We start from the raw sequence: 22,721 nt of genomic DNA on the forward strand, positions 1-22,721 counted from the left end.
AAGGTTTCCCTGCTGCTTGACCAAGCCTTTCCAGGTTATTACCAAAATCATCCCACGACTTCTTTTTGAATTCAACAACTATTTGTTTCGCTCTGTTTCTTCCATCTATGTACAAATCCCTGTCTGCCTCGGCCCTTGTTTGGAGCCATTTCTGATAAGCCTTCTTTTTACGTTTACAGGCTGCTCTCACTTCATCATTCCACCAAGATGTTCGCCTTTTCCCATCTTTACACACAGTTGTTCCTAGACATTCCCTTGCTGTTTCTACTACAGCATCCCTGTATGCCACCCATTTACTTTCTATATCCTGAACCTGCTTACTGTCTACTGTTCGAAACTTCTCACTAATCATATCCATGTACTTCTGTCTAATTTCCTCGTCCTGGAGATTTTCTACCCTTATTCGTTTGCAGACAGATTTCACTTTCTCTACCCTAGGCCTAGAGATTCTTAGTTCACTACAGATCAGATAGTGGTCTGTATCATAGAAAAATCCCTGGAAAACTCATACATACCTAACAGATTTCCTGAATTCAAAGTCAGTTAAGATATAGTCTATTATGGATCTGGTACCCCTAGCCTCCCATGTGTAGTGGTGAATAGCCTTATGCTCGAAGAATGTATTAGTAACGGTTAACCCCACACTAGCACAGAAGTCCAGCAAACGCTTCCCATTCCCATTAGCTTCAATATCTTCCCCACATTTACCAATCACCCTTTCATATCCTTCAGTTCTATTTCCAACTCTCCCATTGAAATCGCCCATTAGCACTATCCTATCCTTGCTGTTGACCCTGACCACGATGTTATTCAATGCTTCATAAAACTTGTCAACTTCATCCTCATCTGCACCCTCACATGGTGAATACACCGAGACAATTCTCATCCTAATTCCTGCAATTGCCAAATCTACCCACATCATTCGCTCATTTTCGTGCCTAACAGCAACAATCTATTGCATGCAATAGTATTCCTGATAAACAGCCCTACCCCACACTCTGCCCTTCCTTTTCTAACACCCGTCAAGTACACTTTATAATCTATCTCTTCCTCGTTATCTCCCCTTACCCGAATATCACTTACTCTTAGCACATCCAAATGCATCCTCTTTGCTGACTCAGCTAGTTCTACTTTCTTTCTTCCATAAGCCCCATTAATATTGATATCTCCCCATCGAATTCCATTCTGTTTGCCAAGTTGTTTCCAAGGAGTCCCTCGCCTATCAAATGAGAGTGGGACTCCGTTGCTCCCATAGGTTCAAGGCTTGCATAAAATGTTCTAAGCTCTGTAAATTCATGAAGCAGGATACTACCCTACTTACACACAGTCCAAGTGAGAATCTTTCCTCTAATGGGTTATGGACCACCAGTGGATTGTGTAGTCCTAGCCGCCTGAGCACAAAGAGGGCCATGACTCAGAATATGTCCGCCCACTCCCATTCCATAGCAACTGGTATCCCGACTCTCAGGAGCACTTACTAGGCCATTCAACCGTTGCCCATGGTTCACGAACTAGGGCGTGACTACAGTAACCCACACCATGAACCAATAATAAACCTCACTAATTTTATTCCCGGTAACCATGAGTGATTGGATTGTTGATAAGTTTATCAGATAATTTAAACCCATACAACCACAAGCCACAACTTATGCACCTTAACTCCATATTATATTAGAACTGTTTCTGAAAGCACCTCTTAAAATGTAATAGTGAAAATTGTAATCAATCAATCAATCAATCAATCAATCAATCAATCAATCAATCAATCATTATGTACATTGTAAAAATATTCTCTTTATTGCATCCGGTCAAAATACATAAACTGCAATGAACATAAATAACTTATTTCTTACAACGTAAATTGAAAATGACGTGAATTTCTGCCCTCTATCTTTCATTATTTTCTGCCTCCTTTTTAAATTCAGGTATCATCACAGTGATCAAGTGTGACCGGAAGAACTTCCCCCAACCTATCACGCCCAGTGACGTAGCCACGTCACAGTGGTTGAATAGCATACGCTCATCGCCTGCCAGCCCGCCCACTTACAGTGCTGGGCTTCCGCGGGACGGAATGCCCAGTGTGAGCACCACTGGGATATATGCACGTAGTATAGTGAGAAGGTTAAAAAAGGAACAGCAATCTCATCCATACGAAATCATCACTTCAAAACTATGTGAACCAAGGAGGAGATTCATATATATGAATGTCTGGGAGCAAAGTGAGAGGCCAGACCGATCAACCCTTGGAAATAGTTGTTGGAAGCTGGGAGGACTTAAGGCGTCAGTGAAGAAGTGTGTAATTAAGGTTAGGGATGACCTTCGCAAAGAAGGGGAATCCAAGTGTAAGAAAGGAGGCAATAGGGCTAATGTTTGGAGCTCGTGGTACACCAAATTCTGGAAATGGTTCAGTTTACCAAAAGACAGTATTTTGGAACTCATTATAGCTATAATACACAGTTCAGTGGGAATAGTGCGATCTCACATCTACAACCCAAAAAAGTAATTTATAATACACATTTTTATTTTTTAGCCTGCCTTCAATCAGCCTACACATAACGCATGTTAGTTCTAAGCTTCGTGGCTTTTACATTTTTAATTGCCTATTGTACACTTTGTCCATTGTTGGCAGCCCATACATATGGGGAGTTGATGGTTTAATAAATCATATTTCTTTCTATTATTTCTTATAGTTTCATGATCTAATTTATATTTTTGCACTCTCATGGTTGTTTTAAAAAAGCATTTAAAAATCATATTGCTGTATTACACATTACAAACTGACAATAATTATGTGCAAATTGAAGAAATGTTCTAGAAGATTAACAATACACTGAAGGAAGAGGAGGAAAAATCAAAGCACCAATAAAGAAAAAAATGATGTTTTAAGAAGTAAAATAATTATTACCTGTGTAATAGGCTTTGGTGCCCTTATACTAAACCTCCCACAATCGGTTCTGGCAATCGGTTCTGTCTTTGAACTCTTTATTTTAGTTGGTCTCGGTGGGTTTGGTTTAGCAAATTCATAACTCTTCTTAGGTTTACTGGTAACTGTTGTCATCGCTATTCCATCAGAACTAGAAGTTGGAGGTTTCTTTTTCTTATCACCAGGAGGTTCTGGTTCGCAATCCAGCCGAGCACGTCTCAGACTGAAAAGAGTTGATACACAGTATGTCGTATTCAAGAAATACTTTTAGGTTAAAAAAAAAAAAAAAAACAGAAATAACAACCAAAGTACAGCAGAAAAGCAAAGTCACTTTTATACAAGCCATAGAGGCTCTTGAAGCAGTGGAAGGTAAAGCCTTCCACCATTAGCAATCTTGGCACTAAGTGGGAGAGAGAGGTTAGCTCTATGCCCGGCCACCTTTATCCGCCAAGTATTAAACTGGTATTCATTTCTGTATGGTGAGTAAACCTCAAGGTCATGTGTCATCAAAAGTGGAAGCCTCGTTCCTAACTACTTCGACTTCCTGACAGTAAATCAAACCCACGTTCCTCTGGATAAACTGAGCCCATCTTTACTGGCTTAGCTAGGCAGTCTAAATCAAAAATAATTTCTCAAAATTATCCTACACCTTCTAATGGAAAGATATTTTCAAAAAAAACTTTTCAAACCATAACACCATTAGAGCTGATTAGGCCTTTCCTTTCAAATTAAAAAAGCCTGAAAAGTCTTGCTTAAATAAACAGCAGCTTTCCTATATACAGTCACTGCATGACTTTTTTGAAGTATAACTGACATTTAACATCACATCCAAATGTTTGTGAATGTAATGAAATTTCCCTCCAAGTACCTAATCAGTTTTCATGACTTGTTCTGTACGTAACCCAATTTCAAGATTTCTGAAAATGATTCTCTTTCAAGCCCATCTGGAAAGCTGCATTGTTTAGATTTCTAAAGTCGCACATTCTGATGTGCCCGCAAACAATCAAATGAAAACTATTAATCACCCATATTAATATTTCTTAGGTCTACCTCCAATCCTGAGTTTACATGTATATTTCTTTCCATAATCATATCTCCTATACTACAGTACTACTACTGCAGTCAAGATCACATTACACAGAAAATTAAGGGAATATTGCTATAATAATCATACGTTCACAGTACATCCTACAACATGAATGCTTATTTGAAGAAATATTATCTGTTGCCATTTTCCACAATTCATTATATGTCATGAAGAAAAACTCACATGCACTCACTCACTCTCTCTTTCTTAATTTTTTTTTATATTACAGGCAAGCACTGGATCCCAGGTGTGTTGACTTACTGAGGCCATGTTCAACCTGTCATCTTTTCCATGTAGCCTACTCTAGTTGATCTTTACCAGCCCCAACAAAGTCTTATGTCCCCCATCTTTACTTTTAGCTCTTTATCCGAAATTCTTGTTGTTTAAGGTGTTGAAAGAATCACAAAATTGGGAGACTAAAGAAGAATCACCATGCAATACTTACAATACTTACTGAAATTACACTGGTAGCCCGATGCAGCAAGAGCTGCTTGACTATTAGATGAGTGTTTAAAAATGTTAATTCATCTTGATTTAACAATACTCTCGATTATGATTGCTTTTTCAGACTGCGCTGATGTGCTTTCTTCCTGCTACTACGATAATGCAAACTGTGAAAGAGTCAGGAAAGAAGTGTCTCTATTATCTGGAGAGCAGAAATGTGAATGAACCATGTTATTTTCTGCAGGAGCTATTGCATCTTGTAAGGCATTCACAAATGTTCTTTATCGTTTTGGTTGTGTTCTGGGTAGTCATTTGGTGACTCTGTGCAATATATGATCTCTGTGTGTTTCCCTGTCTGTAAATGATATAAAACAGACTGTCATTTCTGATGTTTGCAGGTGCTGAGCAGAGCTAACAATAATATAATGCTGTGAATATTGTAGTTCTTTGTTAGTATGAAAAACAAGTTTGATCAAACAGAACAAATGCACTGATGCCAAATGCACACAAAGTAAGCTATTCTAGTTTCAATTTTTGTGTATTATTTATGTTTTGTGCTCACAAATCTATTTTTTTTTTTTTTGTATTAAACACTATGAATTGTGAGGTTATTACAATAGTTCAATTGTAGGATGTGTAACCTATACATCTGTTGTTTTAAAGTTAAAAACTTCATGATCGTTCCGTATTGAATAGAGAAATAAGAAGATGTACAATATTAGAAGGATCCACCTTTCAATACTCCGTTGTAAGTTGAACTAAAAAGAAGTCACAACTTGTTTATTGGGACCGGTTTCGACACATTACAAGTGTCATCATCAGCCAAATAGTAAAGTAGGGCAAGATATAAAGATCTTAAAACAACTAATACATTGAACACAGGCAAAAAAATTAACATTGATTCATATCGTAGCAATTCAGTTAATGTCCAAAACACAATGATCGCAGTCAAGAGAGTAAACAGAACATCACTGTCTTGCGCCGAAAACAAATATAGTTGAAGTTCACAAGCAGGTCAAGTATGCACTTATGTAGAGTCGTTGCTAGGCAGGCCTTGTAGGCATTTGTTTCTCAGGCCGAAGAGTAAAAGGTGACGTAATTGAAGTCTTAGGAAAACAGTGTAGGATTTAAATTTCGTCAAATTCAAAGTATATTTGTTTTCGGCGCAAGACAATGATGTTCTGTTTACTCTCTTGACTGTGATCATTGTGTTTTGGACATTAACTGAATTGCTACAATATGAATCAATGTTAATTTTTTGCCTGTGTTCAATGTATTAGTTGTTTTAAGATCTTTATATCTTGCCCTACTTTACTATTTGGCTGATGATGACACTTGTAATGTGCCGAAACCGGTCCCAATAAACAAGTTGTGACTTCTTTTTAGTTCAACTTACAACGGAGTATTGAAAGGTGGATCCTTCTAATATTGTACATCTTCTTATACATCTGTTGAACTGAGAATTAATTACAACTACATCTTCATTTGAATAACAACTCCTTCCACAACAATATTTTTAGTGGTCGACCCAGTATCACTGTTCAAGATTTCACTGTGTATTGATAATGCATATGCCAGTATCTGATTCAAATACAAAACTGCTTGAAAAACATAACTTGCTCTCTTTATACCAAACAGCACTTCACACCCTCATTCTTTCCGTCAATATCATACTCTACCTGCACAACTCCCAGAAGTTTTTTATTTTATTACAATTCTCCTCCTTGTTAGCAAGGCAACATTTATTTCTGGTCTCGTAGTACTTGGTAGCTGAATGGTTAGGTCTAGCTAAGAGGTTTATAATGTAACTGAGGATGGAACAGAACTCCTCTACAGCTGTGTTATGTTTGGTATAATCAGCACCAGTTATATGCGTGAATTTAATATTTAAATTATTTTATCAGCTGAAATTAGAGGAATCTTGTTTGTGCTTTGTATCATGATACTTAGTCATCTATTTTTTTCAATGATGAATTTGTGGATGTGAGCAGCTGAGATATTGTGTTTGAATATCACTGTCGGCAGTCCTGAAGATAGATATCCGTAGTTTCCCATCTTCACGTAAGGTCAATACTGAGGCCGTACCTTAATTAAGGCAACAGTTGCTTCCTTCCCACTCCTATCCTCCTATCCCATCGTTGCTGTAAGATCTATCTGTGTCAGTTCAAAAAAAAAAAAAAACTAAATGGTGTACAGTTCCATTTAACAGGATCATCAACAAGAGAAATGTCCGCCCCACAGCATGGAAAAGCAACGTAATCATCCCGATATATAAACATAAAGGCGATCCAGCTGAATACTTCAATTATAGACCAATCAGACTCCTTTTACACACCATAAAGGTATTTGAAGTCCCCCATATGTCCAACTCCTCATCCACGCCGTGGGAGATGGGCAACGTCATAAAGTAAGGGAATGCCTGGTGGGGTGAGGTACAGTGGGGACTGCATGTGCCCCATGATCGCTTCGGTAACTGAAGGCCCAGCAGGATCCCTGAAAAGTGGCGGGTAATGGGGCTCTGGTGAAGATGCTGCTGCCTTGTAGTATGTGGGGTTGGCTCCCCAAAGGTTAAGGGAAGAAAACCCCGACTAAAAATTACCCGTCCTACGGAAGAGGACGGACGTAGGGCTGACACCCTGACATCAAGTTACAAAACTTCAACAAAAGAAAGCCGGACTGATTAATGGAGACTAACATGGCATGGAAAAGGACAATGATAATGGACAGACAATTGATGAAAGAAAGAAAAGAAATATGAAGTGTAAGTCAGATTTATATATTGGAACCTGGAATGTACGACCTCTGTATCACCCAGGAGCCCTGAAGATCCTCTTGAACTGAAGCGGAGTATCATAGGTCTACAAGAAATAAGGTGGACTGAAAGTGGAATTCTAGAAAAGCTAGTATATTCTATAGTTGTAGTAAGGAGAAGCACGAGTTTGGCACAGAATTTCTGGTACACCACTAGCTAAAGAACATTGTAATATTGGGTTTACACTAGTGATGGGTTGAGACTAGAATCGCGAAGAGTTGAGTCCATATGCCTGGGTAATCGGGTACCCGATTCCGGAATCAATTCCGAGCACCATCTATGATGCAGATACGTAAACACGTGCAGCATGAATGTGTTATGTAATGCGAGTTTGTTTTGGTTTAAAGCCAGGTCACTTTACAAGCCATGCCAGCTCTCGTTGTAGTGGCCTGGAGTTATATACTCTAATGTGACTGTAATTTGATCAGAAAATATGATTCTCTGTTTGAAACTAACTAAATTGTATGGATTGTAAACTAATCAAAACTTGTATGGGGATTATGACATAATATAACACTACTATTTCAACAAAATACAATTGTACTAAAGAGACAAGCTTAACTAATGTTAAAGCAGTGATGAAAACAAAAATAGTAATTCTGACAGTTTTTCATAATAATATTTAAATCATCTTCTTCTTTTTCTACCACTTTTCCCACACCTGTGGAGTCGCAGGTGCAAACTGTATCGCACATGTTGATTTGGCCCTGTTTTACAACTGGATGCCCTTCCTGACTCCAACCCTATGTGGAGGGAGGCAGGCAATATTGCATGTTCCTGTGGTTGGTAGAGTAGTATGTTGTCTGAATATGAAGAGGAAAATGTTGGGACAAACAAACACAAACACCCAATCCCCGGGCCAAAAGATCTAATCAGAGGTCGGGAATCAAACCCAGTACCCCCTGAGCCGCAGGCCTCAACGCTGATCATTCAGCCAATGAGTCGGACAGCAGCATGAAAGGTTCATTGCAAATTATATGTAATGGAAGACAGGTATGCTATGAAACAGGTTGTGTGTACTTATATAAATGTGACTTAATTCCAAAGACTTTATACGTTTATACTAGCGATATTTGAAAACCACATTAGAAAAATACAGTATAAGCATAAATAACAATGTCGATTGCTACAACCAGTGTCGGAAGGTGAAATGCGATTTCCAGACACCAGGATAAATTGTTATTTCATTATTATGTGGCATAATTCATTCATGACAATAAGACATTTCACTGTGTACAAAAGAAATAGTAAATATTGCACATTCGAATTTGCCCCACTTATATGCGGAAGACTCACTCTAGTGAGTACGCTCAGCACACACTGGTGAAATCATCAGGAACAGATTAAGTGCGACATCGGAGTCGTAGGAACCGATTCTCGCGATTCCAAGCATCATTCGCGCACATCACTACTTTACACGTATTAGTCCAAGACTAACAACACACAGGATAAAGGGGAAATTCTTTAATTACTCTACAAGCAATGCCCACACACCATCAGAGGAATCTGAGGAAGAAGAGAAAGAATCGTTCTATGAACTTACGGAAAGAGCATATGATGGCTGTCCATGCCATGACATTAAAATAGCTACTGATGGTGACCTAAATGCTCAGGTGAGAAAAGAACAGATATATAAACCAACAATTGGACTCCACAGCAAACATACAGTAAGCAATGATAATGGAACGAGACTCATTATTTGCAGCATCTAGAAATATGGTTGTGGGCTCCTCATTGTTCCCACACAGACATACGTAAAGGAACAGGGTCATCACTGGATGGAAACATAGTTAACCAAATTGAACATGTGTTGATAGATGCAAGGCACAAGTCCTCTTGGATGTGAGGAGCCTCAGATGCCCAAATTTAGACTCAGACCATACTTCTTGGTAAGGGTGTGAGTTAGGGCTACGATATCCAATGCATTCAAAGGAATCTGACTCAACATATCTAAATACAATATAACAGCTCTAGAATCATCATCTGAAATTAAAAATCAGTAACAGGAGAGGATAATACAAGATTATTGAAAATGCTGAAGAGTGCAACGACAGTGAATATCAGTGGGAAATGATTTAAAATGCAGTGGACACATCGGCAAATGAAATGCTGAATGTTAAGGCAAGATATACAAAATCTCCATAGTTTGACATTGAGTGTGAAATAGCAACAGAAGAGAAGAACAAGGCCTACAGAAGGATGCTACAGTCAAATGCCTGGAAAACGAATAATAATTTTATTGGCTTTACATCCCACTAACTACTTTTCGGTTTTTGGAGACGCCGAGGTGCCGGAATTTAGTCCCACGGGAGTTCTTTTACGTGCCAGTAAATCTACCGACACAAGGCTGACGTATTTGAGCACCTACAAATACCAACGGACTGATCCAGGATCGAACCTGCCAAGTTGGGGTCAGAAGGCCAGCACCTCAACCGTCTGAGCCACTCAGCCCGGCCCTGGAAAACTAGTAAGGCTGGTGAGAATGACAATGAGCGAGACACAAAGCAGTATAAAAATGGGAGGAATAATGTCTGAGACATTATAAAGAAAAACAGAGGTTCAAAAAAAGGTCCATCAAAGAAGAAAGACTGGATGAAGGCAAATATTGAAGAAATGGAGCTTCTGAGGAATTAGAATGAGGCATGGAAATTCTATAGAGAGGTAAATGCTGCTTGGAAACCCTTCTGTGGCAAAACTAGCCTGATGAAGGATGAAACAGGGAAAATCTTTAGTGAGGGGAAAGAGATATGTGAAACATGGCGGTGACATATTGATAAACTCCTTAATTTCAGAATGATACCAAGCAATGCAATAGATGTGCAATGACCCAGCAATGGGAAGAAGGAATTATATGTCCTATATACAGTATAAGAAAGATCAGTTTGAGTATAATAGCTATAGAGGAATTAGATTACTTAACTTGGGATACTGAGTAATCTCCAACATACTATTTGAATGTCTTTTCCCCAATTGTTCAGAGAGAGACTGGGTCATATCAATACGGATTTATCCCAGGAAAGTCACCTATAGATCAGATCCTCACCTTAAGGCAAATTTCAGAGAAAACAATCAAATTTGGGACTGGCACACATCACCTCTTCACTGCTTACAAAGCAGCATATGATAGTATAGACAGAGAGCAATTTATTGTATCATGCTATGACTGAACTGTGGAATTCCTGGAAAACTGGTAATGCTGGTGAGAATGATGAATGAAACACGAAGCAGTATAAAAATGAGAGGAATGATAATGTTATTTGCTTTACGTCCCACAAGCTACTTTTAGAGTTTTTGGAGACGCCGAGGTGCCAGAATTTAGTCCTGCAGGAATTCTTTTACGTGCCAGTAAATATACCGACCTGTAACCGCCGGAACGTGGACATTTGGCAAACTACTTTGAGCAGCTGCTCAATTGCGAAGAGCCCACGGAAAGATTACCTGTTGAAGATCCTCCAGAGATACACCTCCCATCTAACCCACCAACAATACAGCAAGTTGCTAATGCCATCGGACATCTTAAGAACTGCAAGCCACCCGGGGAAGATGGCATCATTGCGGAAGCGCTAAAAGCAGGTGGAAATACAATCACAGAGGCCATACACCAGATCTTGATCGACTGCTGGGAGACTGGCAGGATCCCTGATGACTGGAAATCAGCTATCATACACCCTTTACATAAAAAAGGTGACCGCAGTGATGTCAACAACTACCGAGGGATATCTCTGCTGTCAGTAGCATACAAAGTGCTGTCAAGGATTTTACGGGACAATGTAGAAAGCCAATGTGATCGAACGATTGGTGAATATCAAGGAGGATTTCGGCGGGGACGGTCCTGTACTGAGCAGATCTTCAACCTAAAAACCATTCTCCAACTGAAACAAGTAAGGAGTATGAACATCGCTGTGGTTTTCGTCGACTTTAAAAAAGCTTATGATTCCATCGACCGCCAGACACTCTTCTCCGTACTGCAAGAACGAGGTGTTGATTACAACACACGCACCCTCATCCAACAGACTCTTACGGATACAACATCCAAGGTGAATTTTAGGGGAGAACTATCTCAGAGTTTCAAGATAAAAACTGGAGTACGACAGGGTGATGCCTTTTACCCATTCTGTTTAATCTAGTGCTTGATAAAGTCCTCAAGAACTGGGAATGTACACTGAGGAATCTAGAAATCAAACCAGTTGCCATTGGAGTCGGGACCCGACAGATTGAGATCAGGTGCCTAGCATTCGCAGATGACATTGCAATCCTAACCAACAACTCTAAGGATGCTGTCATTGCTATCGAAGCCCTGCACGAGATAGCGGTGAAGGCAGGATTACACATATCGTACGACAAAACTAAGTACTTTGAGACTCGGCATTCCGGAAACCCCCCTTTGATGACCATACATGGAACAATTGGGAGAGTCAGTCGCTTCCGCTATCTTGGTGAATGGGTCCACCCCAATGGTAGAGACGGTACATCCATCCTAGAAAGGTGTAACAAACTCAATGCAGCGTACTAACTATCCCACAACCATCATAATAAGAGGTGCATTTCGAAAAATGCTAAGATCTGTCATTACAAAACTGTTGTCCGACCACAGTTTTTGAACGCCTCAGAGACCCTCCTGATGAACAAAAAAGGTACCATGGATGATCTAGAGAAAGCCGAAAGACGTATCCTCAGGAAAATTCATGGACCGAGATTGCTCCCAGATGGAACCTACAGACTTAAATCGAACTCTGAGCTGTATCGACAGTTAGAATCAGCCAATACCAGCATGCGACGTAGGAGGCTTAAGTTCTATGGACACCTACATCGAATGGACAGCAACAGGCTTACCAAGAAGATCTTCTCCTTGCTTAAAAGCTACAAGACTGGAAGCTTGTGGCTTAATGAAGTACAGAAGGACTTGGATTCGGCTGGGATTTCAGACGTTGATATAGAAGATTGTTCCAAATTTTGTGCTATGTACAGTCCTGGACCCCACCACCTAGAGTTCCTAGAAGTCGGAAGCCCTTTTCACAGGAGAGACAGGAGAAATTATCAGCAGGGCTCAGAGATATTGGGAACAAAGAAGAGCATCGAGGAAGAACTAGTCATCAGCGCTCCTTAGTGGGCTTAAATAAATAATAAATACCGACATGAGGCTGGCGTATTTGAGTACCTTCAAATACCTCCGGACTGAGCCAGGATCGAACCTGCCAAGTTGGAGTCAGAAGGCCAGCGCCTCAACCATCTGAGTCACTCAGCCCGGCATGGGAGCCATGATGCCTGAGACATCTGATATTCAAAATGGGGTATTGCAGGGAGACACGCTGGCATGCCTCCTTTTTAATTCTGCCTTGGAAAAGGTGATGAGAGATACAAACCTCCTGAATAGGGAAACAATTTTCTATAGATCAGTGCAGATACTTGCCTGTGCTGATGATGTGGATATAGTGGTAAGAACTCAAAAGGCAATGGAAGAGACATTCATCACCCTTGAACTGGCCAGTAGGAAAATGGGACTGAACACCAACAAGCAGAAAACTAACATATGGCTGCAGGGAAAGCATACAAGGAGACCATGCCAGTCTCAGTAACTGTGGGCAATTACACCTTTGAGACAGTTGAGCAGTTTAAATATTTGGGATTGACAGTCACCTACTCAAATGATGCATTATATGAAACTAAACAGATTAATAGCAGCCAATAGAGCCTATTTTGCTCTAACAAGACTCCTCTTCTCAAGGCTCTTGACTTGTACTATCAAATTATCCATCTACAGAACACGCACAAAACCTGTGTTTGCGTATGCCTCAGAAAATTGAACATTAACAGCAAAAGATACTGGGATGCTGGATGCCTTCGAAAGAAAGATACTTTGAAGAATCATCAGCCCAATCTGTGAAAGAGGAACAATGAGAAGATACAATTGAATCATGCAGTCGAGTAAGGAACTAAGTCAAAATCGGCCATTTTCATTTTATTGCCTCATTTACCTCACATAACCAAGCCCTATCGTTTGGTAAAGGAAAGAAATAAGTCAGCCTTCTCCTTGTGGGAGAAACAGTGGATGGACATCAGGCATATTGTGAAGAAACGCACTAAGTCGATGACTTAGTGCGTTTCTTCACCACTTGCTATTCATGACTTAGTTCCATTCTTTGCCGCACGTTGCATGCGATGTAGGTATAACAGGGGATATTTCAATTTACGGCGTTGGTACAACACAAAGGACAACATACTGGAGGGAAACAGAAATCGTACGGTACATGGTGGGTTATAGTGTACAGTATTTCAGTTTGTATCTCGGTGGATGACAAAGTGATCTATGTATTACGTTTGAGAATATGACTCCGAAAAGGAAGGCACAGCCTGAGGGCCATAAACATAGTGTTCTGAAACACACAAGACTCAGAGGACTGGCATATGTGAATAAACGTGGGAGAGTTGTGGAAGGCAAAGAAACCGATTCTGACTGCAGGTAAGTAAGGAGCTTGAGAAGTATTACTAGGGATTGTTTAGTAAATAATATTCTAATATGCAACCAAACTTTCTACTCTTGTTTTAGATAACAATACGTATGGTACAGATTTATACTTAGTATTAATAATATGTTATTCTTCTAGATGCAGAAAGAAGTGCTTTGAGATTATAAACGAAGAGGCTCGCAAGTCCATTCTTTCCAAGTTTCTTCAACTTCCTAGTAAGGATGCACAAGATTTACACTTGCAGCGCCTCATGAGAAGAATGAAATTAAGACCAGACGACCGAGGAATGAAAATTCAAAGCAGCGAGCAGCAAGTTTCACTTAATTTGTTATGGATGGCAACAATAGAAAGAAGGTATGTCGTTCAGCTTTTATGAGCATGCATGCCGTCACTCAGAAAAGAGTATTCCGTATCACAATGCTTCTTCATGGAGAAATTCCCAGGGACAAGAGAGGAACCAATCCAAATACCAGAAAGATACCGGAAGATGTCACTAAACTGATATCCGATCATATTCAATCATTCCCTCTGAAACGGACTCATTACGGAGGGAAAGAAATGCATTACTTAGATGCCCGCTTAACTATTAAAGAAATGCACAACATGTTTGTCACAAAATACCCGGAGTGTGGAGTCAAGTACAGCTTCTACAGGACTTATTTTGTTGAGAATTACAACTACCGATTCGGACGACCACAGATCGATGTCTGCAGCAAGTGTGAGGAGTTCACAGCTAAACTTAGGAGTCCACATATTTGTGAATCAGCAAAGCGTGCAGCTCAGGCTGAATATGATGTTCATAAAAGAAGAAGCAGGAAATTCTACAGGTCTTTGAAAGAAGTTGCAACACTATGCAGAACAAATGACAAAGTGACAGGCCTTGCCTTTGACTTTATGCAAAATCTGCCCCTGCCACACATACCGGTGCAAGAAGTGTTTTACATGAGACAGTTGTGGGTGAATGTGTTTTGTATTCATGATCTTGCAACGGACAAGTGTGTTGTGTATATGTATCATGAAGGCCAAGGAAAGAAGGGTGCGAATGAAGTTGCTTCTTTCCTGAAAGATTATATAGACGAATTTGTGTCAGAAAATGTTGACCAGTTACACGTTTTCTTTGATGGTTCTCCAGGCCAAAATAAGAACCATACGGTCATAAGACTAATGCTAGGCCTGGCAGCTTCAAATCGATTTAAGGAGATTAGACAGTACTTTCCCGAGAGGGGTCATTCATTCCTACCATGCGACAGGGACTTCGGGCTATTTAAGAAAAACATTTAAAAAGTAGACAGAGTTTATACTATCGAAGAGTATATGGCAATTATTGTAAACAGCAAAGCAAATGTTACAGTTAAGTTAGTAGACTCAAGTGCAGTATTTAATTTTGACAAGTGGTGGCCTGAGTTTTTTTAAAAAGTGACTGTATCAGCTGAAACATCAACAAAGAATACTCCTCGTGCTGGAAAGATTGCATTTTCTCCTTCTTCGTTTAAAGAATACAGATATAGGGCAGAGAAACCAGGAGTTATTGTAGCACTTCCCTTCATAAACAGCATTGTGAAACATACGTTTCATCTTGGGAAAGGTAACTTTTGCACATTTTCCTTGCAACCAATGGCAGCATATCCAGAGGGTGGAGTTCCAATAAAAGCTGAGAAAATAAAGGACTTGCGTAAACTGTTGAAATAAGTTGCGAATGAGGATGCTTTGGCATTTTATTTGGACATTATTTCGCAGCCAATGAATTCCCCTTAGGTTAGTAGTCTCGGTTGTAATACTGTAGTTATTTGGTGCTTCAAGGTCATTTGTATTTGTTTTCCCTGTTTTTTTCTGTTGGATAAACTGTAAACAGTGCTTATGTATTGCATTAAGCTATGTTTAATATATAACAAAGGTTGGTGTAGTTTGTATGAGAGATTTATTCCCAAACTCCAAATTTTTTTCGGTATTATTGGAGAAAGGAACTAAGTCAAAAAAGTTTAAACGGTCATAAAATTTATAAATTTTTCTTGAACATTTTCCTGTTACCTCCAGTACATATCTATCACTGATCTAAATATTATATAAAATAATGGGAACTATTCATTGAAGCGTGTCAAAGAAAATCAGTTTTTTTGCTCTCCTGAAAAGTAGCAAAATATGACTTAGTTCCTTACTCGACTGCACGATTCAATTATGAATTGTGTGCCATTTATAAAGATCCACCTATTACAAGAATAGTGAAATCAGCCAGATTGAGGTGGACCAGGCACATACCACAGATGAGTGATATGGAAGTACCTAAAAAGATATTAAATGGAAATCCAGGGGGACAGAGAGGACGAGGTCGAGCGAGAACCAGATGGATGGATGGTGCCACTGAAGATCTTCGGTAAATGGGCTATAGAAATTGGAAAACTTTGCACTGGATCGAGATAAATAGCAGAAGACTGTTGAAGAGGCCAGGGTTTACAATGAACTGTAGAGCCATAGAATAAGAAGAAGAAGAAGAAGAAGAAGACAACAGGTATTTGAAAGGGTACGGGAGAGGAGATTACAGAAGATCACAAAAGTGGCCACAAACTAGTTTGGATTTGTGAAAGTGTGTGGTACAGCAGATGCCATACATGCAACAAGAAAGCTGCTGGAAAAGCAGGGAGAAGAACAGAGAAGTTCACATGGCTTTCCTAGACTTAAAAAAAGGTGTTTGACACAATCTCATATGATAGTCCTTAAGAAAACATAGTGTGCCAGAACTCACTCAGTGGGTTAAACTCCTTCACCGCAGTACCAATAACAATGCCAGATGGAGGCTGGGGTCACAGATTTCCCATCACAGTCTGAGCCCATCAAGCATCAGCAACTCTTTCCGTTGCTCTTCACACTAATGATGGATGCGATTACCAGTACTTTAGATATACAATGGCCTGTCCCCTGGAATTTGTTGTTTACAGACTACACCACGATTGTGGCAGAAGCTAAAGAAGAGCCTGAAAAGAAAGTACAGTTTTTACTCGTTAATTCAAAGTCGTTGGGACAGAAAAATCAGACTTCAATTTACGTGCTTTTGAATTAACCGCCAATCCCCTGTGCAAATTCTTTATTTTTTAGATTACTGTACTGTATGAATTTTTTAGATGCCTTGTACTTGCACAGAAAATGCCCGACGCTATTAAAACATCATGGCTTATCAAACTTCCCTATGAAGAGGAGAAGGAAGTCTCTCGCATCTGTGTGCATTGCAACACGGTACAATGACCCTCCACCCTTGTACGAACTCTGAGCTGGCACTTCTCTCCTTTAAAACCATAAGTCCGTTTGGGCTCGGCATTGCAGTTTCATCGGCATTGACATTATTGTTTGGTGCATACGAATTGATTATATGAGCCACGCTTTTTCGCCAACTGTCGGCATCGCCAGTGTTTACGGATTCTGCTTCTCCGCACACTGCCGGCTACGTGATATTGTGGCTTTCTTAAAACGCTGAATACAAAAGAATTATGATTTTACTCGAACTTAGCAAATATGAGGCACACTGTAGACACACCGAAGTGAGTGAAAGTAAGGAAAGCTACACCAGCACGTTCCAGAAGACGCGTTCTATCATGACATGGATAAACTTTGAATTTAAATTACTCTGAGAAATACTGTTCTCTTTTTAATGTAATGGCAGTTTTTAATTAAGAGTCCTGATTTTCGGTAATGGGACCGACATTGTTCTACGAATGACGAATTATCCATATCTCGAATTAAACAATTTAAATAACATGCAAGTCTGTATCTCATAATTCCGAGAATGAGAGCTTCTTCGAATTCGATGGGATTTTCAATAAACTGATTTTGAATTATCAAGGTTCTACTGTAAAGGTGTGGAAAGAGAAGTTAGAAAAATATGGCCTACATCTAAACCCCAGAAAGAGAGAGTACCTTGGACCAGCAGATGGAGGAGGATCTCTACAAACTGATGGTGAACCTCTAAACAGAAAAGTATACTTTGTCTCGCAAGGCAGCCTGTGCATGAGAGGAAAAATAAAATAAAATAAAATAAATTAAAAAAATAAAAAATAAAAAAATTAAAAAATTTAAAAAATTAAAAATATAAAATAAAAATAAAATAAAATAAATAAATAAAATAAAATAAAATAAAATAAAATAAAATAAAATAAATAATTCACTCAAGTACCTAGGATACAAAATTCAGGGTGATGGGTCCCTGAATGAAGAGGTATGAGAGGAAAAAAGCTGCCTGGAAAAAATGGAGAGGAGTACTGTGTGATAAGAATATCCCTGTGAAACTTAAGTCCGAGGTATATCGCACCACTGTAAGGCCCCTAGCATTACGGAAGTGAATGCTGGCCAGTTACTACGACCATAACAAACTACACAAAATGGAAATGAATATGCTATATGGTCCATGCGAGTCACTCCCCACTGGATGGAAATTCTAAGTTCCCAAAGAGGAAATTAGATATTTTTCCACCAATAGAGCATGTCAAAAAACAGATCAGATGTACGGCTTTTCAGGCGTCTGCTCTATTAACCAGCATCCTGTCTTAGGTCTGACACTAGACTCATCAGAGTGGGATGTGTCAGACCCTACCCACTGACGCTGGGGTGTATGCAGGTGAACCCATCAGAAGCCCTATATAAGAGGCACAGTCCGATAACTGCATACGGGTGACAAAACTCCACAATGGAATTATTGCCCGCCTAGCAATTCCGAATAGAAATTCTAAGTTCCCAAGGAGGGAATTAAGATATTTTTAGATTTTTTTTGTCTCCCGTATGCAGTTATCGGACTCTGCCTCTTATACAGGGCTTCTGATGGGTTCACCTGCATACACCTCGGCGTCAGTGGGTAGAGACTGACACATCCCACTCTGATGAGTCTAGTGTCAGACCCGAGACAGGACGCTGGTTAATAGAGCAGACGCCTGAAAAGCCTTACATCTGATCTGTTTTTTGACATGCTCTATTGGTGGAAAAATATCTAATTCCCTCCATGGGAACTTAAAATTTCCATTCAGAATTGCTAGGCGGGCAATAATTCCATTGTGGAGTTTTGTCTCGCGTATGCAGTTATCGGACTGTGCCTCTTATATAGGGCTTTTGATGGGTTCACCTGCATACACCCTGGTATCAGTGGGTAGGGTCTGATACATTCCACTCTGATGAGTCTAGTGTCAGACCTAAGACGGGACGCTGGTTAATAGAGCAGACACCTGAAAAGCCTTACATCTGATCTGTTTTTTCACTCCCCACTGCCGAAAAGATATTGGAAAGAAGACTCCAATGGTACGGGCACATGCAGACAGCACTGCCCACTTATGTGGCAGCACCAGCGTTCAACTTTGAGGCAAATGGGAAAAGACCAAGAGGAAGGCCAAAACAAAGATGGATAGACACAATCAACAATGATATGAAAGCTACAAAGCTACGGTCATCTGATGTTCACAACAGGATAAAGTGCAAACAGTATTCCTGAATGGCAGACCCTGCACCCTGAAGCAGGAAAATGCCAGGAAGTTGGCATTTCTCAAAATTATGGACGGTCTATGGAAGTACATGTGCAAGACTGATTCTCTGAGATGTCCAATTTTCCTTTCAGCAACCTTGGATAACAATTTCTCCTCTTTCTGAGCAAATGGCAGTTAATATCTTATGCAACATTCCTAAGCACCTTTTGTATTATTAGCTCCACAATATGCAGACACAAACCTTCCCAAGAAAGACTTCATATACTCCAACCACATAATACACAGCTCACGTTTTCCTTGTTCAGAGGTGATAACCTTGATGTTTGAACCCTTAAAATAGCAATCACCACCACCATCCACTTTTTAAAAAGTTTACTTGCAAGCTACACAGAAAAGTACAGTAAAGATGAAAAACAGGAAAGTTAAACTGTATTTAGAAACACACCAAAATATGAGAGTCCCTCAAAAGTATAAGACAAGAAAAGAAATTCTACATCAAGTATTGTTATAATCCCAGAAATATGCATAATGGAGCTAGAAAAATTTCCCTAATTCTTATACCTAGGGCTAGGATTTTTATGACCTAAACATCACCATAATACGCACAACAAATGACAGGGCCTAACATTTACAAAAATATGTACAATAATATAAAAAATATGACCCAACAATATTATATTTGAGGTAAAATTTCAGTAGTAAAATCAATTAGTTTATGACAATGAACAATTTAAGAATAAAATGCACATGAGAAGCAAGCTAAACTATGGAATTTGATATTGCAGTATGCTTTTTATTTGATTAAAATGATGAGTACACAGTTAATGTATGCTGTTATTTTTTTCTGCATCCTTTTGTGCAGTTTATGAGCCTTGAGTGCAATATACTGAATAGGAAAAATAAAACTGGTCCAGAAAACATTTATCGACTGACGCAGAACTGACCCTTGTTAATGAACAGAACTGGCCATCACAGGAAATGTTAGGAACCGTGATTTCAATGCACCTATCGGTTGCTGTCACATGTCTGCACGTGCGCAACTCTGCATGCTCTGTCCCGAGTATGTCGCCATTATGCATAAGAAAATCTCCATCAGTACGTTGAAAAGCCGTTGCATATCTGAAGATTGGTACGTGGTGCGCAATGCTTGGTGTCTGGATCGTAACATAATTCTTTCACCAAACTGTTCTGCTAACCAGTATGTCCAGATACTGTTTAATCCATATGTGAATCAACTCACAGAAGATGAACTGTATGGATACTTTAAGCAAGACAGAGCAACAGCACCACACACCACCTTGACAACCTTGCCACGAGTGCATGAGGTGCTTGGTGATGAGGACAATCAGCAGAGGCAGTGCAATCAACTGGTCACCTATATCGCCTGATCTCTCTTCCAGCGTTCTTTTACCTGTGGGGCAAATTGAAAGGTCAGGTGTACACCAATAATTCTCACACACTGGAAGAGCTACAGCAGAACACAGAAAATGCTACTGTTCCTATCCCTCAGGCAAAACTGCTACACTTGTCTCACAGTTTGGCAAATCGAGTACAGCACTGCATCGACATCAACAGTGGCCATTTCCAGCTTCTTCTGTGATGTTCATTAACAAGGATCAATTCAACATCAGTCCTATTGTAAATATTTTCCAGGAGAGTTTTATTTTGCCTATCCTGTACAATGAATAACTTGTGCAAATTTTCAAATAAAAAGGATTTCCTATTTTCAGCCAAAACAAAGCATTGCACTTTGAAAAACTTCTTTCTACTTCAGCTGACACAAGAGGAGCATATATAGAAAGGACAATATCATTTGAATCTAATTCTAAATGATTAAGAGAAAACTTTTGACCCAACAAAATCATAGAAATGGAACACAATGTACGACACCTATCAGTTTTTTTCCAACAACTTTCCCATTTACATTGACACTTCTTGCTCAACTTTACCACAAACAATGTTAAATTTATTTACAGTTATTTTCACTAGTTCTATCTGCTTCACTAGCGGCACTTGGCTGCTCCATAACAGTTAGGCTAGAGTAGGAGGAAGAAATCCAAAATTTGATCTGATATACAGTATGAACGTTGACCTGAAATGTCAGATTCAGACATTCATTCCTAGGCTAGTCCAACTGAAGTGGCTTCACTGCTATCACAAATCAATCAATGATGCTTTTCACAACGTTGAAATTCTGGTGGTAATAGTTGATGCACCACTCCAGGTCTCCTATCTCATGAAAATAGGAGAGGGCAGCAAGGGAATGTCTGGAGCTACCAATTTAAATGATGCAACACGTAAAGGGGCTTTCAAAAAAACCTTTTGGAAACACCCGGTTAATTTATCAACCTCAATGAACTGACTACAAATCAGCAACTCTGTAAGGCATGACCTAAAAACGTCACAAGCCCCTTTTACTATATACGGTAATGCTTTTAGTGAACTAGCAGCTTTCACCATATAAAGCACACCTGTTACAAGGAACAGCACATTGTCCTGCTGAACTCCTTTGGGCCATATGGCAGCCATAGATTTACACGTTATAATTCTCATGTTAGGTCTGTATTGAAATGTACGTAAATACAAAGTATGTTACAAGTGTTATTTTTAATACCCACCTTTAAGGTTTGAGTTTGAGGCTGATGAAGCCTGTAATATGGGCAAAACATGTCCCTTGTAACTTTTTATGATATTTCATTCTTAATTTACTAGATCTCTTTGTATTGAATAGGTGGGTATTAAAAATAACACTTGTAACATACTTTGTATTTAGCCATAGATTTGTCAAACAATTCACTAATAGTGGAAAAATTGGCTTTTTCTATGTAAATGTTCAGCATGCAATGCTGAGTGCCCCAGAGAATTTTTAATTTGCATTTATTTGGTGTTCGCAATCCCTAGTCTCCTACCTCCGTGACTTTTCTTTGACCTTCGTACAACTCTCAGCTTGTGCACTAATTCTAAAGAGTGACGACTGCATGTATACCACCAAACGTATGTTTGGGGCATATATTTCTGCAATTTCTTGGTAGCCAGTTTGGTTTTTCATACTTTTTGAACATGTGTCAGACTGAAGAGCCTAACAGTTATGAATTAACTGAGTTGAAACTAAAAAGAGATGGCTGAATGTGTAAAATAAGTGTTCCTTTTGTGGGGTACTCAGTGCCCTGGTGTATGGTTAGTGCCCTGGAAACACAGATTCACAAAGTTTTGGATGATTCAGTTTATTTAAGTGAATGTCAGTACAAAGAAAGGCTGTAAAAAGTTCTTCACAGAATGGAGAATAAGACTGATAAGATTCTCCTAGAAGCATTTTCTATAGGGTTTTTCAATTTTTTATTTGTTATATTCCATGTATGAGTCTGTTGCCACATGCTGCTGAACGTTAAAGGCTTTTTCTACAGTTACTCTTCTGTTACACAGTATACAACACAGTATTCTACCATCTCTCAAAAACTATTTTTTCACCATACTGAGACACGAACTGCTGTAATTTTAATTTTTTTTTCACATGAGACATTTTTTCTGAATT

At 39.3% G+C, this 22,721-nt stretch overlaps 1 protein-coding gene across 6 annotated transcripts in view; it reads right to left on the reverse strand.

Moving 5' to 3' along the window:
• Positions 1 to 22,721, reverse strand: part of LOC136877349 (uncharacterized) — a 264,500-nt gene that overhangs the window by 142,272 nt on the left and 99,507 nt on the right. For all 6 annotated transcript variants that reach the window (XM_067151317.2, XM_067151316.2, XM_067151313.2 and 3 more), the window contains one exon: positions 2,906 to 3,146. In XM_067151317.2, the coding sequence (XP_067007418.2) occupies positions 2,906 to 3,146 (241 nt within the window). The remainder of the gene's footprint in view (positions 1 to 2,905; positions 3,147 to 22,721) is intronic.

The sequence above is a fragment of the Anabrus simplex genome, chromosome 7 (assembly GCF_040414725.1).
Source record: "Anabrus simplex isolate iqAnaSimp1 chromosome 7, ASM4041472v1, whole genome shotgun sequence".
NCBI lineage: Eukaryota > Metazoa > Arthropoda > Insecta > Orthoptera > Tettigoniidae > Anabrus > Anabrus simplex.